We start from the raw sequence: 27,000 nt of genomic DNA, 5'->3' as shown, positions 1-27,000 counted from the left end.
ACTACTACTACTACTACTACTACTACTACTGCCACCACTACTACTACCAATAACAATAACGTCTATTACTACTATTACCACTACTACTATTAACAACAACAACAACAACAACAACAACAACAACAACAACAACAACTACTACTACTATTACTACTACTACTACTACTACTACTACTACTACTACTACTTCTACTACTACTATTACTGCTGCTGCTACTACTACTACTACTACTACTACTACTACTGCCACCACTACTACTACCAATAACAATAACGTCTATTACTACTATTACCACTACTACTATTAACAACAACAACAACAACAACAACAACTACTACTACTACTACTACTACTACTACTACTACTACTACTACTGCTGCTGCTGCTACTACTACTATTACTACAAGGTGGAATAGCCTCATATTTCTAGGTTGCTCGTTCGCTGTACTGTATGTCAGGAGTTGAAAAGTCAAGCTTCATATTCGTAGGTATGGATAACATCACTCTCTATCATCCCTTTCATGAGCTTTATAGACTGGCGTGCCCTCTAGCGGCAAACTAATTTATCTTTACACTTCAGAATAACACCGCCCTCTATCGGCAAGGTGGAGGGTCATGACAGCGGCTGTGTACCTAAGCTTGTCCACGCCCGTATTCAGAACCGCTTTGCTCTTTCACCGCGACTGTTTTCCAAGGCCAAAGGGATGATTAACCAGATTCCCACGAGTGCTTCTCCTGTCAATAATATAGAAATCTTGTTAATCTGTCACTAGAACTCTTAAAAATCTATGTTTAACTTTAATTAGTGTCTTTAATGTAGTGGAAATACAGCGCATTCATCAGTCATGCATTGATTCATGGTCAGTTGCCAGGCCTATGTGTACCGAACCACTCTGAATGTTCCCTGGGTGAGACACACGAGCACGTAGACTGGCGAGCAGATCGGGTCGTCAGCTGTGGTTCTCTCTCATTCTAGAGTTTGTATTTTGTATCGTTCAGCACTTCTCACACAAGGTCACTTACTAGGCCCTCGTTGAAAGATAACGAAATGATCAACATGCATGACACTTGAGCAAATTTCGTAACAGACATCGAGGGAATTAGTTGAGCAGGAGCACCGGTTTCTGAGTCCATAATGCGAGTTTCCGGTGTTTTTTTTTGTCTACCAACTGAACTCTCTTGCCTCTACCTACTCTCTTTACTAATCTTTTTATCTATTGATTTATTTTTCTATGTACGAGGGAAAGAAAAATTTAGTTGAATTTAACAAATTCAACTGAAGCCCATAAAAATTCAACTACTTAACTATGAATCATCTTCCTCCCCTTGATTACCCTACTGTGAGACACTTAACAATCGACACTCTTATCTTTGTACTGTCTAATATAGCAATGATCACAGATAACACGGAGAGGACCTGCCTTATCACATGAGTAAAGTAATGTGCCACTATCAGCGCTGCATTGACCTTCAGTGTTGAGAGAGAGAGAGAGAGAGAGAGAGAGAGAGAGAGAGAGAGAGAGAGAGAGAGAGAGAGAGAGAGAGAGAGAGAGAGAGAGAGAGAGAGAGAATGATAACTTTTTTTTCGTGATTATGAGGAGCTTGTGTCGTTTTAATGAGAGACGAAGCTCAAAGAGAAAAGAGTGAAGAGCAAAGGAATCATTTATGGCCCAACGTGACGCTCGAGAAGTTAAGGTAACTGTGCTAAACATTAAGTCGTAAAAAAGATGTCGGCACAGAGGGATGTGAGGGCTTGGGTGCTCGAGTGTCAAAATGAAAATATATATATCGTAGAAGACAACGACTGGAGACTGGAGTGTTACATGAGAGGATGAGTGAAGGAAGAATGAAGTGTGGGAGGAGGATGAGTTATATACGGCGGGAGTGACAGGAACGAGCGAGTTTTGGGAAGGATTAATGCAAACAAATGAGAGAACCGCGGTGGATTGTACGATGAATGGAAAAGTTGAAAAAAAAAAGTAGTAAGAGAAAAGTAGAGACGAACGGAATTACAGAATACTTAGATTTTTTTTTTTCCTTCACAAGACGCTGATATTTTTTTTTCTTAATTTTGTCCCACAGATGAAGGCAGTGACGTTATGTGTGTTGGGGGCGGTCCTGGCAGGGGGCGTCCTAGGAGACCTGAAGCCCCCTGAAAGGTCTTACAAGATCCTCATGCTCCTTCCCATGTCTTCTAAGAGTCACAGAAACGTGTTCATGCCCCTGGCCGAGGCTCTGGCGAACCGCGGACACAAGGTGGGACACTGCACGCTGTAAGACTCATCATTCGAGTCCTCAAATTTTACTCACCACTGTCCCTAACCTTCCGCACACTTTGGAGTCTGTGTTGTGCTCTCAATTATTCCGATGTCTCTTTTAATCCTTTCACTCCTAGACATTTATTTATTTATCTTTTTTCTCGGCGATTATCTGTAAATGTATAGACCGTTATTTCTGTACTTGTCTTTTAAATAGTTCTCTAGCCTTGAATAAACAAAGTTAGTTTCTTTCACTTCTCTCTCTCTTTCTGTCCTGGCAAACATTTTCTTTACACTGTTCTGGATGTTAATGGGTGACCACAGCAGTGAAAGGGTTAACAGGGTTGAATGGAGGTTACCGTTGTTTTCGTGTACTTTCACGATTCTGTACTGATACATTAATACTGATTTTGCATGATCTCCAAGAGAGAGAGAGAGAGAGAGAGAGAGAGAGAGAGAGAGAGAGAGAGAGAGAGAGAGAGAGAGAGAGAGAGAGAGAGAGAGAGAGAGAGAGAGAATAATCATGTTACCGTTGAAAATCATATTAAACTCTGGAACTCCCTGTCTGCTTCTGCATTTCCTCTTTCGTAAGACTTGAGCTCTTTCAAGAGAGAGGTTTCAAGACGCTTATTCTTTAATTTTTGACGACCGCTTTTGACTCTGTTTGGGGATTGGCACCTCAGTGGGCCTTTTTTTTTTTTTTTTTTTCATAATTTTGTTGCCCTTTGCCGGTGCCCTTCCTACAAAAAAAATTTTATATATATATATATATATATATATATATATATATATATATATATATATATATATATATATATATATATATATATATATGAAAAGAACAGAGCCTTTAGCAGCATGAGTCAATACACCCCCAGATAGTGATGGTGAGCGGCCTGCCACCTGCCTCCAAACACCCGAACATCCTGGAGATCAACCACGAAATGCAGCACATGAACGAAAGCACCAAAAACATGTTTGACCTTAGGAAGGGTTCAGGAAGAGACTTGAGCATGTTTACGACGTTCCTACCAGCGATGGCCCGTGACATGTACAAGGTGCCAGCTGTAAGAGAACTGTACGAGAAAAGGAAAGATTTTGACCTCATTGTTATCAACCACATGTTCAACGAGGTAAATGTCAGTCATTAAAGCACTTTAGACTAAATGAACAGCTTCATATATAACTCCATTTCGTCAGTTAGTTATTTAGTGAATTATTCCTTTTATTAACTACCTTCTCCATCTTCACTTCTATCTCCATCTACTAACTCCTTCCTATTTTCTTTTAACTTAACGTACTACCACTTTTTTCGTACCTCTTACTTAACTACCACCACCATCACCACCATCACCGCCTTGTTCCCAGTTCGCCTACCCGTTCGCGCATGAGGTTCTCTTCATCACGGTGGCCACGCCCGGGATAGACTTCCGTCAGAGTGCCGTGCTGGGTAACGTACTCAACCCCTCCTACGTGCCCAACATGGTGCTGAACTTTCCCAGCCCCATGTCCCTGTCGTACCGCGTCCGCAACACACTCATGCATATCTGGATGCCATTCCTCTGGAGGAACTGGGCTGTGGTGCCGCTTATACAGAAAGAGGTAATAAAACTTCCTGGAAAATTCTCTCTCTCTCTCTCTCTCTGTCTCTCTCTGTCTCTCTCTCTCATATCCTTACATCATTCTGATAACATACAAAATCATGGTTCAGTATATCTGGCACACAGTTGTTCTTTGCCCTGAAGAACATTTCCTTTCACAGCTTCAGGGTTTACAAACAAACAATGGCATAGTGTTTCTTTTGCCCGCATAGATCTCAGCCCAGTTCCCAGACCTGCCGCCGCTGCTGGAGATCGAGAGGAACCAGAGTCTGACACTGATGAACACTCACTTCAGCATCACCACGCCGGTGCCCCTCCTGCCCTCACAAGTGGAGGTGGGCGCCATGCACTGCCGCCCCGCCAAGCCGCTGCCGCAGGTACGTGGCACAACACTGGCACTGCCAGTCACCAACGCACCAAACAGACACACCAGGCTGACAAACTTGTTCCGTTCTCTCTTCGCTCCCTAACAAATGTATTTCTCTCTTCCTCCTCCTCCTTCTTCTGCCTCTCACTGCAGGACTTGGAGGCGTGGATCGCGGGCGCGGGCTCTGCGGGTGTCATCTACTTCAGCCTGGGCTCTATAGCCCGCGGGGAAACCATGCCGCCCCAGTACCGGCAAGCATTCGTGGAGGCCTTCCGCAGACTGCCACAGCGGGTGCTGTGGAAGTACGAGGGGGAGCTGGAGGGCGTGTCTGACAACGTGAGGATCAGCAGCTGGCTGCCCCAGCAGGACGTTCTGGGTAAGTGGGCCACCGCACCGTGGCACTGAGAAGCACTCCGTGCTGCCCGTGTCTGGTGCTGTGTTACTGCACACACACACACACACACACACACACACACACAGATAACCGTCTCACGCTCCCTCTGCACCGCAGCTCACCACAACGTGAAGGTGTTCATCTCCCACGGCGGCCTGCTCAGCCTGCAGGAGTCCGTGTATCACAACACGCCCCTCCTCGTCCTGCCCATCTTCGGGGACCAGCCCAAGAATGGCATGTTCGTGGAGAACTCTGGTCTGGGCCACATGTTGGTGTGGGAGGAGCTCACCGCTGACAGCATCGTGGACGCCCTCACCGACATCGTGAGCAGCCCAAGGTGAGTCTGCCTGCCTGAAGGGCGGCTCATGCACTTCCCCTGTGCTGCCTGGGACTCCCTGGGGGCGCGCGGCTTCTCCTGTCTGTCTAACAGGTGGTGTCTTTGACAGGTACAAGGACAAGGTGGCCGCCATGTCGGCGTCCTTGAGGGATCAGCTGACGACGCCGCAGGAGCGTGCTGTGTTCTGGACGGAGTACGTGATACGCCACCGGGGGGCGCCCCAGCTGAGGTGCCCCGCCGCCCAGCTCTCCTGGGTGGAGTTCCTCATGCTGGACGTGTTGGGCCTCCTGCTGCTTGCGCTGCTGCTGCTGCTGTTCCTCGTCCGCCGTCTCTTGCGCGCTGTCTCCGCAGCACTCCTCGGCGGCGGCGGCAAGAAGAAGAAGGACTAACGGAGAGACAAATTTAGACTTACTAGTAGGTTTATCATCTTTGCTGTCTGTAGTGATTGTTGTCAAGAAAATAATGCTGACAACTCTGGACGTGATTAAAAGCTTCTTATAAAATTCTTGAGCGTTTCTACTTTGCCTTACATTGTGTGAATGCTGGTTATAGTATGTATCCCATCGCCACCACTGAAATATGTCTGTCCAAGACCTCGTCAGTTGTTAACTAAGATGTCTGCTGCTGCCTACGCCTGAACGACACCGTGCACTAGAGAAAGAGCGCCTGAAAATACCAAACTGATCACTCTACATTACCGTAATTGTACACAGCTGCAATAATCATGAGACTACTGTAGAAATTAGCACGACATACTCGTATCTATACTGGTGATGTGAAAGCATGACGAAAGGAAAGTAAAGGAATAAAGGATCATTGCACAACGAATCCCGGAGCAAGGCTGGACGTCTCTGGTTACGACAAAATGACAAAATATGTCTTCTTTTGCCTACTTACCACCACCACCACCACCACCACCACGGTTGCCACTGTCTAATGATTAACGCCTGTGATGGAATGGAAGCGGCACGTGTATACAGATCTTGTGGCGCCCGAGAAGGAACGCTGCCTCATCACTGGACACAATGTGCAGCTACTCTATTATTATTATTATTATTATTATTATTATTATTATTATTATTATTATTATTATTATTATTATTATTTTATTAACATTATCTTATTGTAATTCCATTAATAAATTTATTTAATATTTATTAATTTTTTCATTTATATATATATATATATATATATATATATATATATATATATATATATATATATATATATATATATATATATATATATATATATATATATATATATATATATATATATATATATATATATATATATATATATATATATATATATATATATATATATATATATATATATATATATATATATATATATATTAGTACAAAAGAGAGAGAGAGAGAGAGAGAGAGAGAGAGAGAGAGAGAGAGAGAGAGAGAGAGAGAGAGAGAGAGAGAGAGAGAGAGAGAGAGTGGTTGCTGAAGTATGATAGTTTACGCCCACCCCTACTCCGTTCTGTGAAAGAATGGTATACTAACCAAACGCCCTCATTCCCTTCAAGTTTTCTCCCACTTCCCTTTGTCTCCCGGAGTTGAAATTGATACATAATATATTGGAAGTGTTACCCTCCCTTAAAAAGAAATCAGAACCCATCTGGCCCCTGTAGTTAACCCATAATAATTTTTGCAATATTGTAGTTTCCTTGGGGTGGGTTTGTATCTGCGTGGGAGGAGTGTATTGTCTGGCTGCCGCCTCACTGTCCCTTCCCCATTCCACCTCCTTGTCCTTGTCATGTAACTGAACCGACGCCTCTAAGCGCGGGGATGACCCTGTCTCTTTAGTTTTTAGTGGGTTTTAGATGATTACTTGGAGAGGACGTAGCTAGCTTGCGGGAATGACGGAAAGCTGGTATGAAAGATTTTCGTATATTCTGAAGAGCTATACATGTAGTTACAGTTGGAGCAGTAGCAGAAGTACAACATTACTGTGCCAGGTAGGATAAGCACCTTGTGGAGCTTGGCAAGTGCAGTGACAGATAACTTGGGTATGCTACGAGGTCTTACCATTTTGAGGTCTTACCATTTTCGTTACAACGCCCTGATCATTTCGTGTCCTATTTGGAGTCTGGGAGTGGTTCTTTGACCATCTCGGGTCAGGTCGGCTATTGTGTATCTGTCTTGTTGGTGTTTTGTGCGTTTAAATGTTACTAGTGTTCAGAGCTCACTGTTGGGAGCTTTGGGAACCATCGGATATCGTGATACTCTAATAGTTGGAAGGTCTCTCCTCCCTCTTAGGGCTATACCATGTAAAGGTGGTATTTACCTGTCGTATGGGAGGCTATAAACAGACCTCTTGCCAGTAGGAGGTTATTCATTTATGTGAATGTGGGTGGTTTGTCTATGATGGGAGGTAGCTTTTAAAGTATTATAAGCCTCATACTTGTGTGTCCTTCGTCCTCGCTGTGCCCCCTAGCACGTGGTTAGCAATTCTTTCTCAACAAGTTGGGGTTTGTTTGGCGGTCATTATACTCCATTCTCGGTCAGTGGGTTAACCCGAGAGGCGATCTTAATTTTGATAGTTTGGGACGACCAGGGAGGGTCTGGATTCGTTGTGTCTATGCCTGCACTAGACTAGAAGGAGCTATAGTGGAACCAGACTAACTTGGTACTGTGGGTGTTGGCTGTTCCTGTCCCACAAAAGTGTCACGTTCACAGTCAAGAGGCATATGAACACCTCTCTCTCTCTCTTTCGCTTATACTGTCATCCTTTGCCTTAATCATTCTAAAATTTTAAGTTGTTATGTACGACTACATATCTTTTTGAATGGCTTTCGATTTGATGATGGAACAGCGACGTCTTATATCTTCTGGTACACTTGGCAGCGCGTATAGGTCATGCAGCGCTGCCATCCCAGTGTCCTTGACTTGTGAATCACCCAGAGTGCGCCCTGCTGACCGTGGTCAGGTCAGGTCATCTGGGGTTGACGTAGCAACAGTTTGGAGAGGTACAGTCAACACCCCGTGTACCAAGTTAGTTTGGTTCCACTATAGGCTAGGGAAAGTTGATCTGAGAGTAGTGCCAGCTGTGAAATAGGCTGAACTTGAGTTGTAAAAAAATAAAATATATATGTATATATATATATATATATATATATATATATATATATATATATATATATATATATATATATATATATATATATATATATATATATATATATATATATATATATATATATATATATATATATATATATTTATTTATTCATTTATTCTAATTCTTATTTATTTATTTATTTTTTGAGACAGGTGCGCATGGGTGGATGATGGCCACAGTCTTCACCTTGGCAGTGGGCAGCCTGGGTCAGGGTCACCTTGGCAGTGGGCAGCCTGAGTCACCTTGGCAGTGGGCATCCTGAGTCAAGAGGTAAAGATGAAACGAATCACAAAGGGAGGGGTCAAGGATGAGGAGATCGCACACAGCCTCACACAGGTGCAAGGGTTTGTCTCTCACTGCTCCTTCCTCACTCTTTGCTTCCCCTGCTTGCCAGTCTTGCCCAAACCCGCTGCCACAGGAGTAAAACAGCGCCTGCTTTCTCCGATCGGCAGGGGATGACCCGGGCCAGAAGGAGGAGGATGAGGGGCGATAAAAACAAGATAATGAGAAAAAAAGATGAAGCTTTTAGAAAAGGATGGGAGAGTTAAATATCATGACTATTATTAGAGCATTTCCTGTAGCACTGCTACACGCGGGTGAACATCTGTCATCGACGTGAATAATGAATAATACAGTGCAAGAGGAAAAAGACCCATAATGTGTGTGTATATATATATATATATATATATATATATATATATATATATATATATATATATATATATATATATATATATATATATATATATATATATATATATATATATATATATATATATATATAAATAAATATAAATAAATAAATAAATATATATATATATATATATATATATATATATATATATATATATATATATATATATATATATATATATATATATATATATATATATATATATATATATATATATATATATATATATATATATATATATATATATATATATATATATATATATATATATATATATATATTAAAAAAAAAAAAAAACACTGTGAGCACTCAGTCTGATAATGGAAGGTACCCTTGTGTTTGCCACTGTCACCAAGCTCACATCTCTCAAGTCTGGAGGTGAGTGAACGCACTGCGTCTGTCTCGCGTGTGCATCAGAGCGCGACTGTTGGTGCCTTGCACGGTGGCTTGACAGTGGTAACATTGATGAGCTGCTTGTGACTATACCAAGGCGGCTCGGTACTGTCTGTGAGCGAGAACCAGACACGGTGGAGGGAGACCAAGTCCCCACACGTCGCGGTAATATATGGCAAATAATCGCACGTCACGACCGGTGCTTGTTGCTGGACGCTGGTGCTCGCTGTCCTGTGATAAGAAACAAGTATTCCCAGATCACTATAATGTTATAACAATTGTATTGCGTGTCACGTCCCCTTATGAGGTGGACGACTCGGCATTATAACATGTATAAGCCTACTGATATAATTATTAGTGCAGTCCAATCACCACATGTACGTTTTCTCCTCACCGAGTTTCTTGACGACAGATGAAGGCAGCAGTGCTGTGCAGCGTGGCAGTGGCGGTGGCGGTGGCGGCCATGGGTGGCAGCGTAGCGGGGATCCTGCCGCCCCCTGACAGACATTATAAGTTCCTCATGCTTCTTCCTGTCTCCAGTAAGAGTCACAGGAACATGTTCCTGGCCCTGGCGGATGCTCTGGCTGATCGCGGCCACAAGGTGAGGCCCGGTGCTCGTTACATTGATGCAACGCTTTACTGACAACACCGCCACCTTCCTCACGTCAGTCTTCCATTCACAGATCGTGATGGTCACAAATCACCCAGCAGTAGCCACACATCCAAACATCCACGAGATCCACCACGGCCTGAAGCACGTCAATATGACAGACATGTTCAACAGAGGGAGAGAAATGTCTGGTGCGTACGCACATTTTCAGTATTTTTTGCCATCTATGGCACGCGACTTGTACGACGTACCATCAGTGAAGCGGCTGTATGAGAAGAGGAAGGAATTTGACCTCATCATTGTCAATCACATGTTCAATGAGGTAGTAGCAGCAACTGAGATATCTGGCAAAACAAAAAAAGATTTCTTGCATGAGATAAAGAAGCCGCCACCACCACCCCCCACCACTACCGTCTCGTCCCCAGATAGTGTACCCGTTCGTGCACGAGGTTCCCTTCATCACCGTGGCCACCCTCTCGATGGACCAACGCCAAAGTGCTGTATTGGGGAATGTTCTCAACCCTTCCTATGCCCCCAGCATACAGGTGGGCTACGCATTCCCCATGAGTATGTGGACGCGCCTAAAGAACGTATTCTTTCATTTCTGGCTTTCCTTCTACTGGAGGAAGTGGGCTGTTGTTCCTAGCATACAAGAGGAGGTTAGTTGGCTTTGCATGTAAACACTATACTTAGACAAACATGGGCCACATATGGGCTTAAACCTGTGACACATACCGTAAGTTAAATACAGATAATACTTTAGGCCAGTTGGTCAGTGACATGGTTAACATGCATAAAAAAAACATCTATTTAAACAATCCCTTAGATCTCGGCCAAGTTCCCCGACTTGCCGCCGCTGCTGGAGATCGAAAGGAACCAGAGTCTGACACTGGTGAACACTCACTTCAGCATCACCACGCCGGTGCCCCTCCTGCCCTCACAGGTGGAGGTGGGCGCCATGCACTGCCGCCCTGCCAAACCGCTGCCGCAGGTACGAGGCACAACAATGGCACTGCCAGTCACCGACACACCAAACAGGCACACCAGGCTGACAAACTTGTTCCGTTCTTTCCTCGCTCCCTAACGAATGAATCTCTCTCTCCTCCTCCTTCTTCTGCCTCTCACCGCAGGACCTGGAAGCGTGGATCACGGGCGCGGGCTCTGCAGGCGTCATCTACTTCAGCCTGGGCTCTGTCGCCCACGGGGAAACCCTGCCGCCCAAGTACCGGCAAGTCTTCGTGGAGGCCTTCCGCAGACTGCCGCAGCGGGTGCTGTGGAAGTACGAGGGGGAGCTGGAGGGCGTGTCTGACAATGTGAGGATCAGGAGCTGGCTGCCCCAGCAGGACATCCTGGGTAAGTGGGCCACCGCACCATGGCACTGAGAGGCACTCCGTGCTGCCTGTGTTTGGTGCTGTGTTACTGCACACACACACACACACACACACACACACACACACACACACAACCGCCTGACGCGCCCTCTATACCGCAGCTCACCACAACGTGAGGGTGTTCATCTCCCACGGCGGCCTGCTCAGCCTGCAGGAGTCTGTGTATCACAACACGCCCCTCCTCGTCCTGCCGATCTTCGGGGACCAGCCCAAGAATGGCATGTTCGTGGAGAACTCTGGTCTGGGCCACATGTTGGTGTGGGAGGAGCTCACCGCTGACAGCATCGTGGACGCCCTCACCGACATCGTGAGCAGCCCAAGGTGAGTCTGCCTGAGGGGCGGCGCGTGCACTGCCTCCGTGCTGCCTGGGACTCCCTGGGGGCGCGCGGCTTCTCCTGTCTGTCTAACTGGTGGTGTCTTTGACAGGTACAAGGACAAGGTAGCCGCCATGTCGGCGTCCTTGAGGGATCAGCTGACGACGCCGCAGGAGCGTGCTGTGTTCTGGACGGAGTACGTGATCCGCCACCGGGGGGCGCCCCAGCTGAGGTGCCCCGCCGCCCAGCTCTCCTGGGTGGAGTTCCTTATGTTGGACGTGGTGGGCCTCCTGCTGCTGGCGCTGCTGCTGCTGCTGTTCCTCGTCCGCCAACTCTTGCGCGGTGTCTCCGCAGCACTCCTCGGCGGCGGCGGCAAGAAGAAGAGGGACTAATTTAGACTAACTGAAGGTTAATATTCTTTGGCATGTATCTGTAATTTTTCTTCGGGATATATTGAGGTATTATCTATTGCGCTTAATTATTGAATATATATGACAAAGCGGTCTCGGGATAGGGACTTTACATACTTGTTGCCCAAAAATTATGTAACTGCTTCAAATGGCACCTAACATTTAAGTAACTACTTCAAATGGGCTGTTTACGAAAATAAACTTAAAGATATTGTAATTCACACCTAACATTTAAGTAAGCATAATAAAATGTTTCAAGTATATTCTCGGCAAGATTTAATTATGCACTGCCTGCGTCCGTCCCCTGACCCTCACTGCCCATGATGTACAGAAAGTGGACACACTTACCCCTTGCTTTGGGAGGCTGTTCTTGAAAATCCCTTCCTCGCTGACGCCGTGTGTGTGGCGGGCTGGCGGCAGAAACAAGCACATTTCAACCCGAGAACGTCTTTTGCCCTGATTCTTGTGTGGCGAAATTTACTGCAGTTTTGTTTTCGGATTTACAATAAAATATATAGTAACGTACTAAAAATGAGCACGTTTCTAAGACTTTAATGTAAATTTAAAATTATCAGAAGCCAGGTGATACTCGTTTCAGAATCTATGAGGGAAAAAAACCTTACTGCACTGCGAGATGTTGAACAACCTGGTTTGGTTTTCAGGAAAATACAGCAACTATGGTTATCTCCTACATTTTTGCTACGAAGTTTATTGACTACATTAGTTGTGTGTGCTGCTAATTTGACGAAGAGCTTCTTGCATGAACGTAGGAGAGTCAATTCAAGCCAAGGGCCCAGCGCTCCGTGAGACATCTGCTACAAGTCTCTACATGGAAGTCTCCCATTGACACTGTGACGTCAGTTTCAAACCAAAGGAACTCTAATCAATTCCAGGCTTCTGTGAGTAACGTTTGGTTCTATTATTTTCTCCAAAACGGTGATAAGTTCACAATGTCAACCTGTTGCTGGAGAGATGAAGGAGTGAGGGAGCGTATGGAAGACTGGACACTTCAGGGTGTGCGGGGAGTGTGGCAGATGGTGGGGGGGAAACGGGTGTTGTGAAGGTTTAGTGTGACGCGCGCGCGCGCGCACACACACACACACACACACACACACACACACACACACACACACACACACACACACACACACACTCTCTCTCTCTCTCTCTCTCTCTCTCTCTCTCTCTCTCTCTCTCTCTCTCTCTCTCTCTCTCTCTCTCTCTCTCTCTCTCTCTCTGGTTTCTTAATTTTTCAATATTAATGTAACGAGGTTTCCTGAACACGCCATCCACATAACATCATGGTGTCTTCAGGTTTTCGTTTGTATTTCTAATGTGAAAAATCTTTTACACAACTCGCACATTATCATTCAGAATACCGTGAAACAGTACAAAAAGTTTATATTTCTTTCGGAACCATGATTTATTATTTTTTACAAGTTTAACATGTAGCAGTTCATCGCTTCATATATTAATTTCTTTTCAATTTATAAACATGAATTACACTGGGGCATGTGCCACCACTACTGAGGACACCTGTACACATCGGGGGCGTGACGGGAACACGAGTCTGGGACGGCCGAAGTTGTCGCGCCACATTGTGAAGATGGCTAAGGTAAATTTTGAAGAATGATCGTAACGTAATGGATTGGGATGATAGGTGGAAATAGGTAGGTATACTTCATACAGGGACTGCCACGTGTAAGCTTAGTAGCTTCTTGCAGCTTCTCTTATTTCTTATGTTATGTCACTCAGGAGAACATGGTAGGCAATGTACCGGGGCTCCCACTCACCGTTGGCGTGTCAGAAGCGTGTTCAATTAAATAAAAAAAAAAGTAAATATTGACTAATGCCACTGAATATTAAGCCGATAATTGAGATTTATGGAGTTATGAATAATTATCTGAGTTGGCAGTGATTCGGCAACACTACTCATCCTGCATCCAGTCTGTTAGCTGCTTCTCACATCCAGTCTGTCAGCTGCTTCTCACATCCACCGACAGGCAGTTTTGACGTGGCCATGTGAAGTGATTACTGACCAGGCACTGTGACATCTCTTCAACCTCAAAGAACCTGCTGTAACCGCGCACACCTCGCTGCTCCCTTGCCTGCTGGTGAGTAAGACAAGCGTTACTTCATCTCTAACCCTAGGCGATTTTACTGAGCAGAAAGAAAACCACAGGCGCTGAAGAATTTGAACTAATCCTTCCTTCATTTCATTGTCAGTGGCGTATTTCGAAATTATATTCTTGAAACACACTATTCTATTAAGCTTGAGGAAGAGACGCAGTAGTGAAAGAATTAATATAATTAATTAATACCGCTTCTAACGTGGAAAAAGCTACAGTCCAACATTTCTGTGAGGTTATCGATTTCACAGCGAGTATCCCACACGTCAGCCTCTCCCTTTGTACCTGAGTGAGCCACACTGACACAAATGGCATACTACTCACCGCCCTGCCAACGAAAGGAGCTGCACGGTGTGACGAATGAATGACGACTGAATAACGACACATTTCAGGGAGAAGCATATAAGGTAAATTGAAATACATGATGGTGGAGCTCAGCGCTTTACACTTTCCAAACACAGAACAGTCAACAATGCTGGACATTTGAAGATCACGTGATAAATTCGGGAAATACGATACCTAAATTTGTGTTACGTGAGGAAGCTACTGCAGGTGTACAAAGGCTGGCGACACAGTGAAGAGGCAGAGCTGAGTGTTGCAAGACGAGTATGTAAAATAACAGAAGTGACAGTTGTGATGCATCACTGCTAACGCCATGGCTCTTCACTCAGCCGCCACTCACCGTTGGATACAAATGCAACATATTACAAACAACTATTTTTTTATAAGGTGTGATAAACAATACTTTTAGCAAATATGAGTATGCAAAAGTTCTTAGGAATCTGACACATTATTCTCACCACCGGAATCTAACAAAACGTGAAAGTTTGCGTGACATAAGAGCATACAAAAATAAGGGAAGCTGCAAAAATCCGTCAGTCCCACACGTGCCAGTCCTTACACCAAATATATACACATACCTATCATCCTCCTCCATAAATTTGTCTAATCTTTTAAAGCTTCCTAATGACTCAGCACTAACAACATAATAACTGAGGCTGTTCTATTCATCTACCACTCTACATCAGAACCCATTCCTTCCTATTTCTTTTTTTTAAATCGAACTTCATCGAGCTTGAATTCGTTATTTCTTGTCTTATCCTGATTACTGACCCTATGAATTTTGCTTGTCATATGTTAGCCTTGTTATATCCCCTATTGCACTTAAATACCCCTATCAGGTGCCCCCTAACTCAGCCGTGCATCTCGCCGGCTTGATGGAGGTGGCGGTGGTGGTGTGCCTGGCAGTGGCGGTCTTGGTCGGGAGCGCCATGGGTGACCTCCCGCCCCCTCATGCGTCCTACAAGATTCTGATGCTCCTTCCTGCATCCTCTGAGAGTCACAAAAACATGTTCGCACCCTTGGCAAAGGGTCTGGCTGAGCGAGGCCACGAGGTGAGTCCAGGTGCAGTGTTGTGCTGCCAAGGTGTAGTGATGTGATGCTAACGTTTCCCATCATTCATTCAAAAGGGATGTTATCTAGATAACTAACTTAATACATAAGCATGTGTTGCCCTCTTGTTCCTTTCTTGTAGATTACAGTGCCTGTAACTCCAACAAACATCCTCGCCAGAATCCGTAATAGATTTGTTGGTCTATTGTTTATCCTTTGTGTTCCTCGCCTATTGAAGACACAGTCGTGATCACAATTGGATTAACAAGTCGCACACACGCACGCATCTACCTTTCCTTATTGCTGGAAGTTTGCCTACATTCAGCCTACTCTTAAAAAAGAGTGACCGTTCCAATCTCTCAAACTTCCGCCAGATTGTTTTGATTTTATGCCTTTTTAAAGTTTCACTCACGCTGCTCTTCTGAATACAGTGGAATCAAAAGTATTTCATCTTATCAACTCCTCTCCTCTAAATGACTGACTTCAGCCTTTCTCTCTCTGCATTGTTGCATCTCTTGCTATCTTCCATCGCTACTACCTGCTCTTATCTTGCGAGCTGCATGCCTCCTCTCCTGCGGCTTCTCTCCACAAGGCTTTCTTCTTTATCTTATCCGTATTCTGTCCACCTCCCTAATGCAAGAAAAAACAGGTATCCTCAACCTTTCATCCCTTTTACTGGTAAACTCTGGAATTCTGTCTGGTTCTGTATTTCCTCCCACCCTTGACTTGAACTGTTTCAAGAGGAATGTTTCAAGATACTGCTCATAATTCTGAATAATCCTTTTAGTTCAACTCTTTGGGTACTGACACCTTCAATGGGCCAGTTTTCTTGTTTTTTGTTTTTCCTTGTCCATAACTCCTCTTGCATAAAAAAAGAAAAGTTTTACTCTTTTCCCTCAGTGTTAGTCCTCTGATTTGCTTAGAGTATATCAGTGGCCAGATTTCATATTGAGAATGTGAGCAGATCAAGGGACTTCAGAATCCAGTCAAAATGAGTACAAAACGTTACTGATATGTGCTGCACAGTGACTGTACAATATCAACAGTGAGAGTGAAGGCTGCTTCTCACAACGCACATCTGCTGACAATGAACCTTCTACTACAGGTAGTGGTGCTCAGCTGTCACCGCAACATACTGCACCATCCAAACATTACGGAGATCCGACACGGCCTGTTCCACCACGGTAAAGCAACTGTGTCAAACAAATTCATCTACAGAAATAATTTAGCTGGAAGTTTCGTACAGCTGAAGGAGATACTGCCCGCCATGGCACGGGAGCTGTACAAGGCACCTTCTGTCATGCAACTGTATGAGAGAAGAAAGGAATTTGACCTCATAATATTGGACCACATGTTCAATGAGGTAAGTGACAACCCCGTGTTATCACACACAGGCAGTGAGGTAAGTGTGAGGCCCTGAGATCTGGACACAGACAGTCGGCCCCTGAGATGCCAGAGATAGTGAAGGGTCAGTCGTCAACACACCACACACAAACAATGAAATACCAGACACAAACAATGAGCTAAGTGTCAGTCCCTGAGATACCAGACACCAACAGCTAACCACACATTCAAGCCACCACCACCACCGCCTTGTCCCCAGATCGCCTATCCGTTCGTGCACGAGGTTCCCTTTATCACTGTGGCCACGCCCGGGATAGACGCCCGCCAGAGTGCCGTGCTGGGCAACGTACTCAGCCCCTCCTACGTACCTAACCTGTGGAGGGGCTACCCGTTCCCCTTGTCCTTCCGGCACCGCCTCGAGAATGCTGCCTGGCACATCTTCATATCCTTCTATTGGAGGTGGTGGGCTGTTGTCCCCAGGATTCAGGAGGAGGTGCGTAGCCAGTGCGCCGCCCTGTACTGTGCCCGTGTCCAGGGGGGCACCCTACGTAATGATAAAAAAAAAAAAACATATATATATATATATATATATATATATATATATATATATATATATATATATATATATATATATATATATATATATATATATATATATATATATATATATATATATATATATATATATATATACGAGTATATATATAGTATATAATAATATATATATATATATATATATAATATATAATAGTAATAATAATAATAATGATAATAATAATAATAATAATAATAATAATAACAATAATAATAAAAATGTAAATACATACAATAGATTAAAATGCTTTATGCCATCTCTCTCTCTCTCTCTCTCTCTCTCTCTCTCTCTCTCTCTCTCTCTCTCTCTCTCTCTCTAGTATTTATGGCCTGCACTTTTGGAAATTTTGTAGCAAATTGAAATGGAAAATGAGAGCAAGTAATGTCTAGTATGATCTTGATCTTGATATCGGCACATAAAAAGCTGTACCACAAGTGTGATACCCAGCCGCCGCCGCCACCACCACCACCTCCACCATTCTCTCCAGACCAGCCACAGGGATCAATGACTCCGCGATACCCACGTGCCGTCCGCGATTGAGACAGGACAAACTTGATGCACGTTCTAATCCTATGTGTGTGTGTGTGTGTGTGTGTGTGTGTGTGTGTGTGTGTGTGTGTGAACGTGCATGGAGCCCGTAGCCAGACATGCCCTGGGTCCCGCACAGGTTAAACAAATTCCTGAGTACTTCAGTAATACATGAGTGCATACAACATACGTATTCTTCACTCATTTGAACCTGTTTCGCGTAATCCCTCAGATCTCAGCCCAGTTCCCAGACCTGCCGCCGCTGCTGGACATCGAGAGGAACCAGAGTCTGACACTGATGAACACTCACTTCAGCATCACCACGCCGGTGCCCCTCCTGCCCTCACAGGTGGAGGTGGGCGCCATGAACTGCCGCCCCGCCAAGCCGCTGCCGCAGGTATAATATGTGAGATAAAGGTAAAGGTAAAGGAGGGAAAATGAGCTACAGATGCGCATGGCTTCGGCGCTCACCTCCGTCTCATTAGCCTTTGCGTGTGTGGTATCCCTCACAGGACACAGGCCACTGTGGTATGAAAACAATTATCTTAGTTCCTCATGACAAAAATACTGACACGGAACACGCTTGCAGCTCTTCTGTTATGTCTTCACTCCTGTCATCTATCTGCAGGCCGAGAGAAGGTAGAGTCTTGGCGTGTTTTAGCCGGTGTGGGTTTACAGCCGAACTCTCTGCCTCTTACCATGGAGCATACACTCCTAGACCACCCGCTGCCTTCTTTCGTACACAGATCATTATGCACAGAAATATTGCAGGACCTGGAGGCGTGGATCGCGGGCGCGGGTTCTGCGGGTGTCATCTACTTCAGCCTGGGCTCTGTAGCCCGCGGGGAAACCATGCCGCCCCAGTACCGGCAAGTCTTCGTGGAGGCCTTCCGCAGACTGCCGCAGCGGGTGCTGTGGAAGTACGAGGGGGAGCTGGAGGGCGTGTCTGACAACGTGAGGATCAGCAGCTGGCTGCCCCAGCAGGACGTCTTGGGTAATTGGGCCACCGCACCGTGGCACTGAGAGGCACTCCGTGCTGCCTGTGTTTGGTGCTGTGTTACTGCACACACACACACACACACACACACACACACACACACACACACACAGATAACCGTCTGACGCTCCCTCTGCACCGCAGCTCACCACAACGTGAAGGTGTTCATCTCCCACGGCGGCCTGCTCAGCCTGCAGGAGTCCGTGTATCATAACACGCCCCTCCTTGTCCTGCCCATCTTCGGGGACCAGCCCAAGAACGCCATGTTCGTGGAGAACTCTGGTCTGGGCCACATGTTGGTGTGGGAGGAGCTCACCGCTGACAGCATCGTGGACGCCCTCACCGACATCGTGAGCAGCCCAAGGTGAGTCTGCCTGAGGGGCGGCGCGTGCACTGCCTCCGTGCTGCCTCGGACTCCCTGGGGGCACGCAGCTGCTCCTGGCCGTCTAACTAGTGGTGTCTTTGACAGATACAAGGACAATGTGGCCGCCATGTCGGCATCCTTGAGGGATCAGCTGACGACGCCACAGGAGCTTGCTGTGTTCTGGACGGAGTACGTGATCCGCCACCGGGGGGCGCCCCAGCTGAGGTGCCCCGCCGCCCAGCTCTCCTGGGTGGAGTTCCTCATGTTGGACGTGGTGGGCCTCCTGCTGCTTGTGCTGTTGCTGCTGCTGTTCCTCTTCCGCCGACTCTTGCTCGCTGTCTCCGCAGCACTCCTCGGCGGCGGCGGCAAGAAGAAGAGGGACTAACGGGACAGTGTTCGCCGCACTCCTCGGCGGCGGCAAGATGTCGGAACTTAAATTAATATAACCAACATAATCTAAGAGAGAAAATTAGCATGTTTGGTGATGGGATAACTTGATATTAAAATTTTACGTCATTGTAATTTAAATATGAATCTTTTAAAGCAGTGGTTCTCAACTGGGGGGAGGGCGTGGACACTTTCCCAGGTGGGAGGAGGTGGCGCTAGCACAGGACGGGAGGGAAAAAATCACGGAAAATCACCGACTCGCTGGTTATTAGTATAAAGGAGATGCAGTTGTCTATCTATCTATCTATGGTGGCATAATTGGGGAGGGGGTTGAGTGGGTGGCGCAGGGAGGAGGAGGGGCCTCAACTGCATTGAACCAGCTTTGGCGTGCACAGCTTACAAAATGTTGAGAACTCCTGCTTTAAAGAATATAGATTAGCTAGATATGATCCGGGATCACAAACATTGGAACAGCCGGCTATAAAGCCACGCCCTAAAGAGGGCATATCTGTTTTCAGCTCCGGCCAGACAACTCATATCCGGCTCCCATTCTCCACTCCCTCAGGCGAACTGTAACCTATGATGTACTCAGGCCTGCGTATTTACTGTTAGGTTACTCCTTGACACCGTATGTTCTCCCAGTCAAGGTTAAGTTCTGCATAACCAAACAAGAATAAGAAGGAGCGATGCAATCACTGCCTCGCTTTTCACGTGACGACAACACTCGCTGTGAACGAACTTAAGTGACGTCTCAACACCGCATGGCACACTGAGACAAATTCAGTTACAATATTCATTTATTAATTCTATATATAATGATTACCATATAAGTACGTTAGTAGGTGTATTCATTTCAATTAAAGGTATTCTGATTTACTATATTTTCATTCACGACAGAACCTTTATGAAAATGATAATACAGAAAAATATAATCTGTCATAGTTTGGGATGAATGACTGGCGCGCCACTAGTAGGTGAAGGTTTATGTCTTACCTGATTCTGCGCGTAGTAAATGCAGGCCAAGGACAACACAGACTCCACACAATAATGAAACACCCCTTGATTGGCGCTCTGCTTCTCCTGCAACTGTAACAACTGAGGGTTCAGCCTGGTATTGTATATATGACACACACACACACACACACACACACACACACACACACACTCTTGGATAGGAAAGGCACCACGTTATTAGTACACCGTCCCCCCCTCCCCACCTCTTTCTCTCTCTCTGGCAGGAAACAAGAAAGATACCACACATTAACTCGCGTTGGTGCATCAGATACTCGCTTATCCTCCGTGATGTTGAGAAAAGAGTGCCGGCAGTGGCGCAGTGAAGGCACGACAGCGCTCATAACGGTGACAATTAGTGGCAGTACTATCGTGGTGAGCGAGGAAGGCGCAGTGCCAGTAACAGTGCCAGTAACAGTGCCAGTGGTACCACGGACGGGGAGAGTGAAGTGTTTTCCTCTGACACCAGTGAAAGGAAAATACACTTCAAAGCACTTCAGTTTATAATAAGTACTTGACTGGACTACGTAAAAGAAATTTACACCAAAAATCAAAGAAGAACAAGGAGGAAAAAATAAATAAATAAAATAACGGTATAATAGAAACATTTTGCATAGTTTAATTGAAAAGTTATCAACCACTTAACATAAACGTAAGGGAGAGAAGATTCACATCGCTTGAACGTCCCGCCCGCCCACAATAAACAACTCGAGCATGGCCAACTGCACCGTGGACGAGGCCATGGCGCCGTGGGTGGTGGCGGCGGTCGTCAACTACAGCATCGTCTGTGTCCTCGGCAGCGTAGGTGAGTGAGGCGTGAAAGAATTCTCGTCCCCCTTCACAGCGATAACGGCCTGTACTCTTAAGAATTCTGGGCTCTCACCGGGAATATTTTCAAAAGCAACCACTGGAAACTAGAATAGCTTCCCCTAGAGAGCATAATGAAATCGATGTGAGACGGAGAGACGTTTAGGATGATGAGCCAATGTGATACTTGTTTCCAATAACCTTTGCCGATTTGACCGAGCAAGATATAACTCAAGACACTCCAAGTTTTAGCCCTTTCACGAGTTACATCGGTTTTCAAGGGCGTTTTTATGGTTCTAGTGACAGGTTAACAAGATTTACACATTATCATCTGGAGAAACACTCTTGAGAACCAGGTCAATCATTTCTGTGGCCTTTGAAAATAGTCGTGATGAGAGCACAGCGTTTCTGAACAGGGGTGTATGTGTTTTCTCTCGCCAAATGTTTCATAAACGTTATATTCCAGTGGCCACATGTAATAAATCGGGTTGTCAAAGCTATTTTTCTTTATTGATAATACAAAATCCTCGTCAAACTAGCACTAATAATATTAAAATAGCTTAAAACAGTTACAGTCACCTGTGTGCGTTGGTGTTCTCCTGAGTGGATGATTTTTTTTTCAAAAGGTACTTAGAAATAACGAGGTACAAGGGCCAGAGCCAGTGTCTACAAGAATGAACAGTCGGAAAATATGTTTAAGGAAAGAAATTGTGTCATGTTACGGTAGGAAAAGTTATTTCAAGAAAACTATTGTGAGTCATGTAAGAAATTAACTTAGGCTGGGATTAAAGTATTACAAATTTATGCATTATACTCGTACGTACATTACATTCAGACGCAACACGCACCTCACGGGTTGGAGATGTGACATCTTGTTTTATTATATAATCAGCATCTACTGTACAAACCAGTGATTTAAGACCGAGTAGCTGTTTTCTATGTATGAAGCACAGACCTAATACTTTCATTAATATATATTTACAGTTCTAAAAACAGAGAAAAACGTGAAATATTCATGTAATTTACTTATAATCAATTGTCCTAAGCGCGAGGCTATATGGACTTCCCAAAAAGTTCTGGCAGGGTGCAGGAACTCAGGGAGGGTGAGGGAGCACCGCCTTGGAATACTCCAACAGTTCCCACTAGACCTCGTTGTCAAGACATCCACAAAACTGAACTGACTTACGTATTTAACTCTTTTCTTACAAACATTTCTGGGAGCAGGAAATGAGGGAGATTTTTACTTTCTCTCTCTCTCTCTCTCTCTCTCTCTCTCTCTCTCTCTCTCTCTCTCTCTCTCTCTCTCTCTCTCTCTCTCTCTCCAGGAAACAGCTGCTGCGTGTGGTGTCTGCTCCAGTGCAAGAGGACGAAACCAGCCATCAAGTTTCAGCTGATATGCGTGTTTTCCGTCATGGCGACCTGCTCCCTCATCACGCAGCCCATCGTCATCTTCATCTACTACAACAACACCTTCTGCCTCTACAACATCTCCCCTGTTGTCAGTTTCTCCTTTTCCGTCATGAACAGCGTTCTCCTACAGATGGAGAGAACCAGTTTCGCCATGGTAGCAGTTAACAGGTAGATAGTTCTATTCGAAATTAATTTATTACGTACTAACTTGAGGTCTGTACTCTTAAACACTTCGTTGTCTCATAAAGGATATTTTAAAAGGCTACAGACAATTGGTTGGGTTGTCATGACTGTTTTTCCCTATTGATGATACAGAATCCTTGTAAAACTAGCACAAGTGAAGTCAAGAATACCTTTGAATACCTAAAAAAATTTCCACTATAACCTGTTCGAGGTAGAGATAATACGTCCACACGTTTGAGAACACGATCCCAGTTTAGCGGTGTGACGAGCTCATCACTTATTTCTCCTTATAATGTCTGTTGCGTCAATTCTTCGTGCATCCCCAAGCTAAGATCATAATGTGGAGCTGACACCGACAGGTGAACGAGCGTGAAGGGGTTTACTCTTATGCTGGTTACAATTTATATTGGTGACTACATGTGTTGTCATAGCTGCATGTTTACCCCATCCCTCCCTCGGCATCGCTATGCAAGACTTCCTGTTTTGTCTCATCCTTATTCTGTCCAGCTGACTACCACAAGATTCAAGGTTCACTCTTTCACTGCTAAACTCTGGAACTTTGTGTCTGCTTTTGTTTTCCTACCTTCCATCAGTATTCTGTCCACCTTACTAAGACAAGAATTAACCATTACCTTCACTCCTTCATCTCTTTCACCGGTACACTCTGGAACTCTGCCTGATTCTGTTTTTGCCCATTTCTGCCCTGGGATTAGTTCAAGACAGGAATACCGAGATACTTCTTCAACTAGAGTAGCTAACCTATTTAGAAGTCTATTCAATTTCTGGGTAGCGGTGATTGATCTAATTATCATTTAATGTTGTTTGGGGGGATGGTGGGAGATCTGATAGACTTTTTTGTGTACGATGGCGCCTTGTAACCCTGGCCGCCTGTGGTAGGATGGTGGCAACGTGCTGGCCGGAGAGACACGCGCAGTGGTCCAGGCTGCAGGTGGTGGTGGCGGTGCAGGTGGGCATCGCGCTCTACATCATCCCTGTCTGGCTGGTCCTCGGGGCTCTCACGGTACTCACTTCACGTTGCGTCTGGCTGATTCACGTGTTTGGCATCCGCGGTTGTCTCCCCTTACTATGTATGAGCGATGACGGTTTCCTCTTACCGGCATTCGCTTCCTTGCTTTATATGACCTTTGACCTTGCCTTACATGACCTATCACTGCTTCCAGTTTAATGTATATAAGCTATGACTGTTTTCACTCACCGAGACTTACTCCCTTGCTTTACGAGATCCCTGATTGCTTGCAGTTTTTATCATCACTTCCTATCTACTTTGTCTGTTTGCTTGTTATTTTATTTCGCTCCCTCTCTTATTGAAGGTAAGCAATATGCAATTGCTGTAAGAAAATAGTAATCACTTTTCTTTCTGACAAATCCCGTGCTGCGTTTCCCACAGGGGTTCAAGCTGCTCCCTGACGAGGGCTCAGTGATGCACATGATAAACAATAAAGCGGGCCCCGCCTTCAGCAACGCCACCTACGTGATGTACTACGCCGTGCCCTACTTCGTCACACTCCTCGCCTCCCTCTCCATGATCAAGCGCGTGAGTTCCGTGTAAATTATTGTCAATTTAATTAAGGTTGATAGGTGACCTCTGTCTCCTTCCCAACACATGACAGCGAGGCAGCAGAACGATGCAGCGGAACGATGCAGCATTCCAGGCACTGCCCATGGCAGGCCTCAGCAGGGCAGCAGGGCAGCAGGCAGCGTGGCTTTACTACCAACAGGACAGAAGAAGCCTGCTTTGTTGTCCAGATGATTAAAATAAATAATGGTTTAGAAAATGAGTATATTGCACAAACATAAATTACACATTTTCATGGCGTTTCTCTCCGTAAAACACATCATCAGCTTCCCAATGACTGCCCTAATGTTGCCAGCATGAAGGTAATGGTTGCTTCCTCAAACGTCTTTTCAGCTTCTGCAGCAGAGGAAAGTGACTGGTAGTGCCGTTGAATCGTCCCTGGACCACGTGATTCACGCCACCACACTGGTCATCTTCGTCCTCCTCGCCATGGACTTTCCCCACATAGTCCTGCACATGTTCCCAGGTGAAGGGCTGCCCTCGGTCATCATACACATGATCTTTTTCCATCACCTGACCGCCGTCCCGATCATCTTCGTGGGCTACAACCCCAGCCACCGCCGCGCCGTGCTGAGGATTCTGCATCGCCACCTGCCGCCAGTCTGCCGCCGGGTCCTGCCGCAGCCGCCCTGTGCCTCAGTGGTTTACTGTGATTCTGTGGAGATGCGCGCCACTCACAAGTTCACCACCACGGCAGAGTAAATGCCGTGGCGATCACTGCGTCGCTCCCGTCAAGTGTCTGTCTCAATAACCACCACAGTGTTGACAGCAAGCGCGTCAACACCTGTTTGGGAAGGGCTTCTCATGCTGGTGCTAACTACTAGTTGCTTTACACTGTTATATATTATTGCTGTTCTATCTTCCTATAACTTGAGGGCGAGGAAAACATATCCATGTTAGCTTCGTATTCAGAAACGCTGTGCTTTCTCACAAAGACGATTAGCCGGGTTCTCAAGTATTTCTCCGGTTAATAATGTAGAAATCTCGTTAATCTATCACTAAAACCATAAAAAAAAAACTCTTAAAAACCCGTGTAACTTCAACTGGAGCCTTTTGAAAGTAGTGGAGGTGAGGCGCACAAGTGTTTCAGAATATGGCACTTAGTGCCTCGAGTACCCTGGGCACCACAAGGACCTGCGTGGCGGGCGCCTCTCTGGACCAAAAGGGATTCGCTCCAGACACACATATAGCATGATACAATTTTAGTTTTTAGGGATTAATGAAGCGATCTAGAGGAGGTTAGTGTGTGGTAGTGTCTAGTATATCGAAAGTACCGCAGTGTACCGAGATGGTCCACGCGGCGTGCGGCAATCATCAACACACCGACAGGCAAGGGAGACCCGCCACCTGTTGCAACACACCCGCGCAGTGCTGCCTACCCACGCCGGCATGACACTGCGTATCTCCTTCGGGCACGCGGGGAGCGGAAAGAGAGGCTCATCTGTCTATATTTTGATTCTGTACAACTCTTAAGTATTCCTGGCTCAGTATTCTCGTATGTATATATATATAATATATATATATATATATATATATATATATATATATATATATATATATATATATATATATATATATATATATATATATATATATAAGGTGTGGAATGATTAAGATATGGAATTTGACTAACTTAGCTTTTCGTGAAATAGTGCTGGATTATGATTGTTGTGGTGAATTATGACGATAGAAAATACTCTTATGCTGTTGCTATGAATCACACTGGATATAATAGTATTGGTGTTCTAATTATCCAAGAGCTGTGATTTGTAAAGTCAGAGAATAAATTTTATCTTTATTTCCTTTCTCACTGCTCCAGTAACTCCATCAACACTCTCTCTTAAAACACCAAAGGTTCAAAATTTTACATATGATAAGTGGTGGTGATGGTGTGTGTGTGTGTGTGTGTGTGTGTGTGTGTGTGTGTGTGTGTGTGTGTGTGTGTGTGTGTGTGTGTGTGTGTGTGTGTGTGTGTGTGTGTGTGTGTGTGTGTCATATCCTTCCGATAATAAAAGATAGCGCAACACACAACGAATATCTTGGTGCACTACAACTACAACTACTACAACTATTGGTAAGGGATGAACGAAAGCAGACTGACTGAAAGTGTGAAGTCCTCCTGCCTGGGTCCTCTGTCTTATCTTATTGCCACGCCCACCCGTCACGCCCTTGCTGAGCCTCAGTGGGTTGCGTCATCGAAAAGAGAGCAGTCGCGCCAGCTACAGGGACGGAAGGATGCAAGAGATAACAGCTGTTAATTATCTTTCCTAAAGTCAAACTCTATCATCTATTCTTGGGTTTTCATCTCAGATATCACTGTTACAAAGTTTTTAGTTCTCTCCTTCTTTCAG

General features: G+C 45.1%; 4 protein-coding genes across 9 annotated transcripts in view; all 4 read left to right on the top strand.

The window, feature by feature from the left end:
- LOC135089283 (UDP-glycosyltransferase UGT5-like) overlaps positions 1-5,463 on the top strand; it is an 8,541-nt gene extending 3,078 nt beyond the window's left edge. For 3 of the 4 annotated variants that reach the window (XM_063984779.1, XM_063984780.1, XM_063984778.1), the window contains exons 2-8: positions 2,084-2,257; positions 3,138-3,392; positions 3,628-3,861; positions 4,073-4,237; positions 4,381-4,603; positions 4,739-4,958; positions 5,068-5,463. In XM_063984779.1, the coding sequence (XP_063840849.1) occupies positions 2,084-2,257; positions 3,138-3,392; positions 3,628-3,861; positions 4,073-4,237; positions 4,381-4,603; positions 4,739-4,958; positions 5,068-5,347 (1,551 nt within the window). In that variant the 3' untranslated portion in view covers positions 5,348-5,463. Of the gene's footprint in view, positions 1-1,620; positions 1,697-2,083; positions 2,258-3,137; positions 3,393-3,627; positions 3,862-4,072; positions 4,238-4,380; positions 4,604-4,738; positions 4,959-5,067 lie in introns of those variants that run through there. The other variant, XM_063984777.1, reaches the window with a different exon arrangement.
- Positions 5,464-9,115: 3,652 nt separating this feature from the next.
- On the top strand, positions 9,116-12,167 carry LOC135089282 (UDP-glycosyltransferase UGT5-like). Of its 3 annotated transcripts, none has more exons than XM_063984776.1 (8): positions 9,116-9,165; positions 9,593-9,781; positions 9,864-10,112; positions 10,216-10,449; positions 10,617-10,781; positions 10,921-11,143; positions 11,283-11,502; positions 11,608-12,167. In XM_063984776.1, the coding sequence occupies exons 2-8, from the start codon at positions 9,593-9,595 to the stop codon at positions 11,885-11,887; spliced, it is 1,560 nt and encodes a 519-aa protein (XP_063840846.1). In that variant the 5' UTR covers positions 9,116-9,165; the 3' UTR covers positions 11,888-12,167. The 3 variants fall into 3 exon arrangements, with proteins under 3 accessions (XP_063840846.1, XP_063840844.1, XP_063840845.1); XM_063984774.1 differs by having other exon boundaries at positions 9,147-9,427; XM_063984775.1 differs by lacking the exon at positions 9,116-9,165 and adding an exon at positions 9,203-9,345.
- A 5,826-nt stretch (positions 12,168-17,993) lies between these two features.
- LOC135089369 (UDP-glycosyltransferase UGT5-like) lies at positions 17,994-19,949 on the top strand. The gene is made up of 5 exons (XM_063984935.1): positions 17,994-18,032; positions 18,126-18,290; positions 18,665-18,887; positions 19,035-19,254; positions 19,360-19,949. The coding sequence occupies exons 1-5, from the start codon at positions 17,994-17,996 to the stop codon at positions 19,637-19,639; spliced, it is 927 nt and encodes a 308-aa protein (XP_063841005.1). The 3' UTR covers positions 19,640-19,949.
- Positions 19,950-20,948: 999 nt separating this feature from the next.
- Positions 20,949-26,167, top strand: LOC135089287 (uncharacterized). Its single transcript, XM_063984783.1, has 5 exons — positions 20,949-21,457; positions 22,785-23,037; positions 23,950-24,073; positions 24,461-24,607; positions 24,983-26,167. The coding sequence occupies exons 1-5, from the start codon at positions 21,367-21,369 to the stop codon at positions 25,349-25,351; spliced, it is 984 nt and encodes a 327-aa protein (XP_063840853.1). The 5' UTR covers positions 20,949-21,366; the 3' UTR covers positions 25,352-26,167.
- Positions 26,168-27,000: the final 833 nt, after the last annotated feature.

The sequence above is a fragment of the Scylla paramamosain genome, chromosome 32 (assembly GCF_035594125.1).
Source record: "Scylla paramamosain isolate STU-SP2022 chromosome 32, ASM3559412v1, whole genome shotgun sequence".
NCBI lineage: Eukaryota > Metazoa > Arthropoda > Malacostraca > Decapoda > Portunidae > Scylla > Scylla paramamosain.
This window is presented reverse-complemented; position numbering and strand designations above follow the sequence as displayed.

Coding starts and splice junctions, on each gene's coding strand:
- LOC135089282 (XM_063984774.1), top strand. CDS start 9,353: ATGGCAAATAATCGCACGTCACGACCGGTGCTTGTTGCTGGACGCTGG. Junction 9,428..9,592: donor TGTCCTGTGATAAGAAACAA/GTATTCCCAGAT, acceptor TCTTGACGACAG/ATGAAGGCAGCAGTGCTGTG. Junction 11,144..11,282: donor GCCCCAGCAGGACATCCTGG/GTAAGTGGGCCA, acceptor TCTATACCGCAG/CTCACCACAACGTGAGGGTG.
- LOC135089369 (XM_063984935.1), top strand. CDS start 17,994: ATGGAGCCCGTAGCCAGACATGCCCTGGGTCCCGCACAG. Junction 18,033..18,125: donor ATGCCCTGGGTCCCGCACAG/GTTAAACAAATT, acceptor GTAATCCCTCAG/ATCTCAGCCCAGTTCCCAGA. Junction 18,888..19,034: donor GCCCCAGCAGGACGTCTTGG/GTAATTGGGCCA, acceptor TCTGCACCGCAG/CTCACCACAACGTGAAGGTG.
- LOC135089287 (XM_063984783.1), top strand. CDS start 21,367: ATGGCCAACTGCACCGTGGACGAGGCCATGGCGCCGTGGGTGGTGGCG. Junction 21,458..22,784: donor CTGTGTCCTCGGCAGCGTAG/GTGAGTGAGGCG, acceptor CTCTCTCTCCAG/GAAACAGCTGCTGCGTGTGG. Junction 23,038..23,949: donor GCCATGGTAGCAGTTAACAG/GTAGATAGTTCT, acceptor CGCCTGTGGTAG/GATGGTGGCAACGTGCTGGC.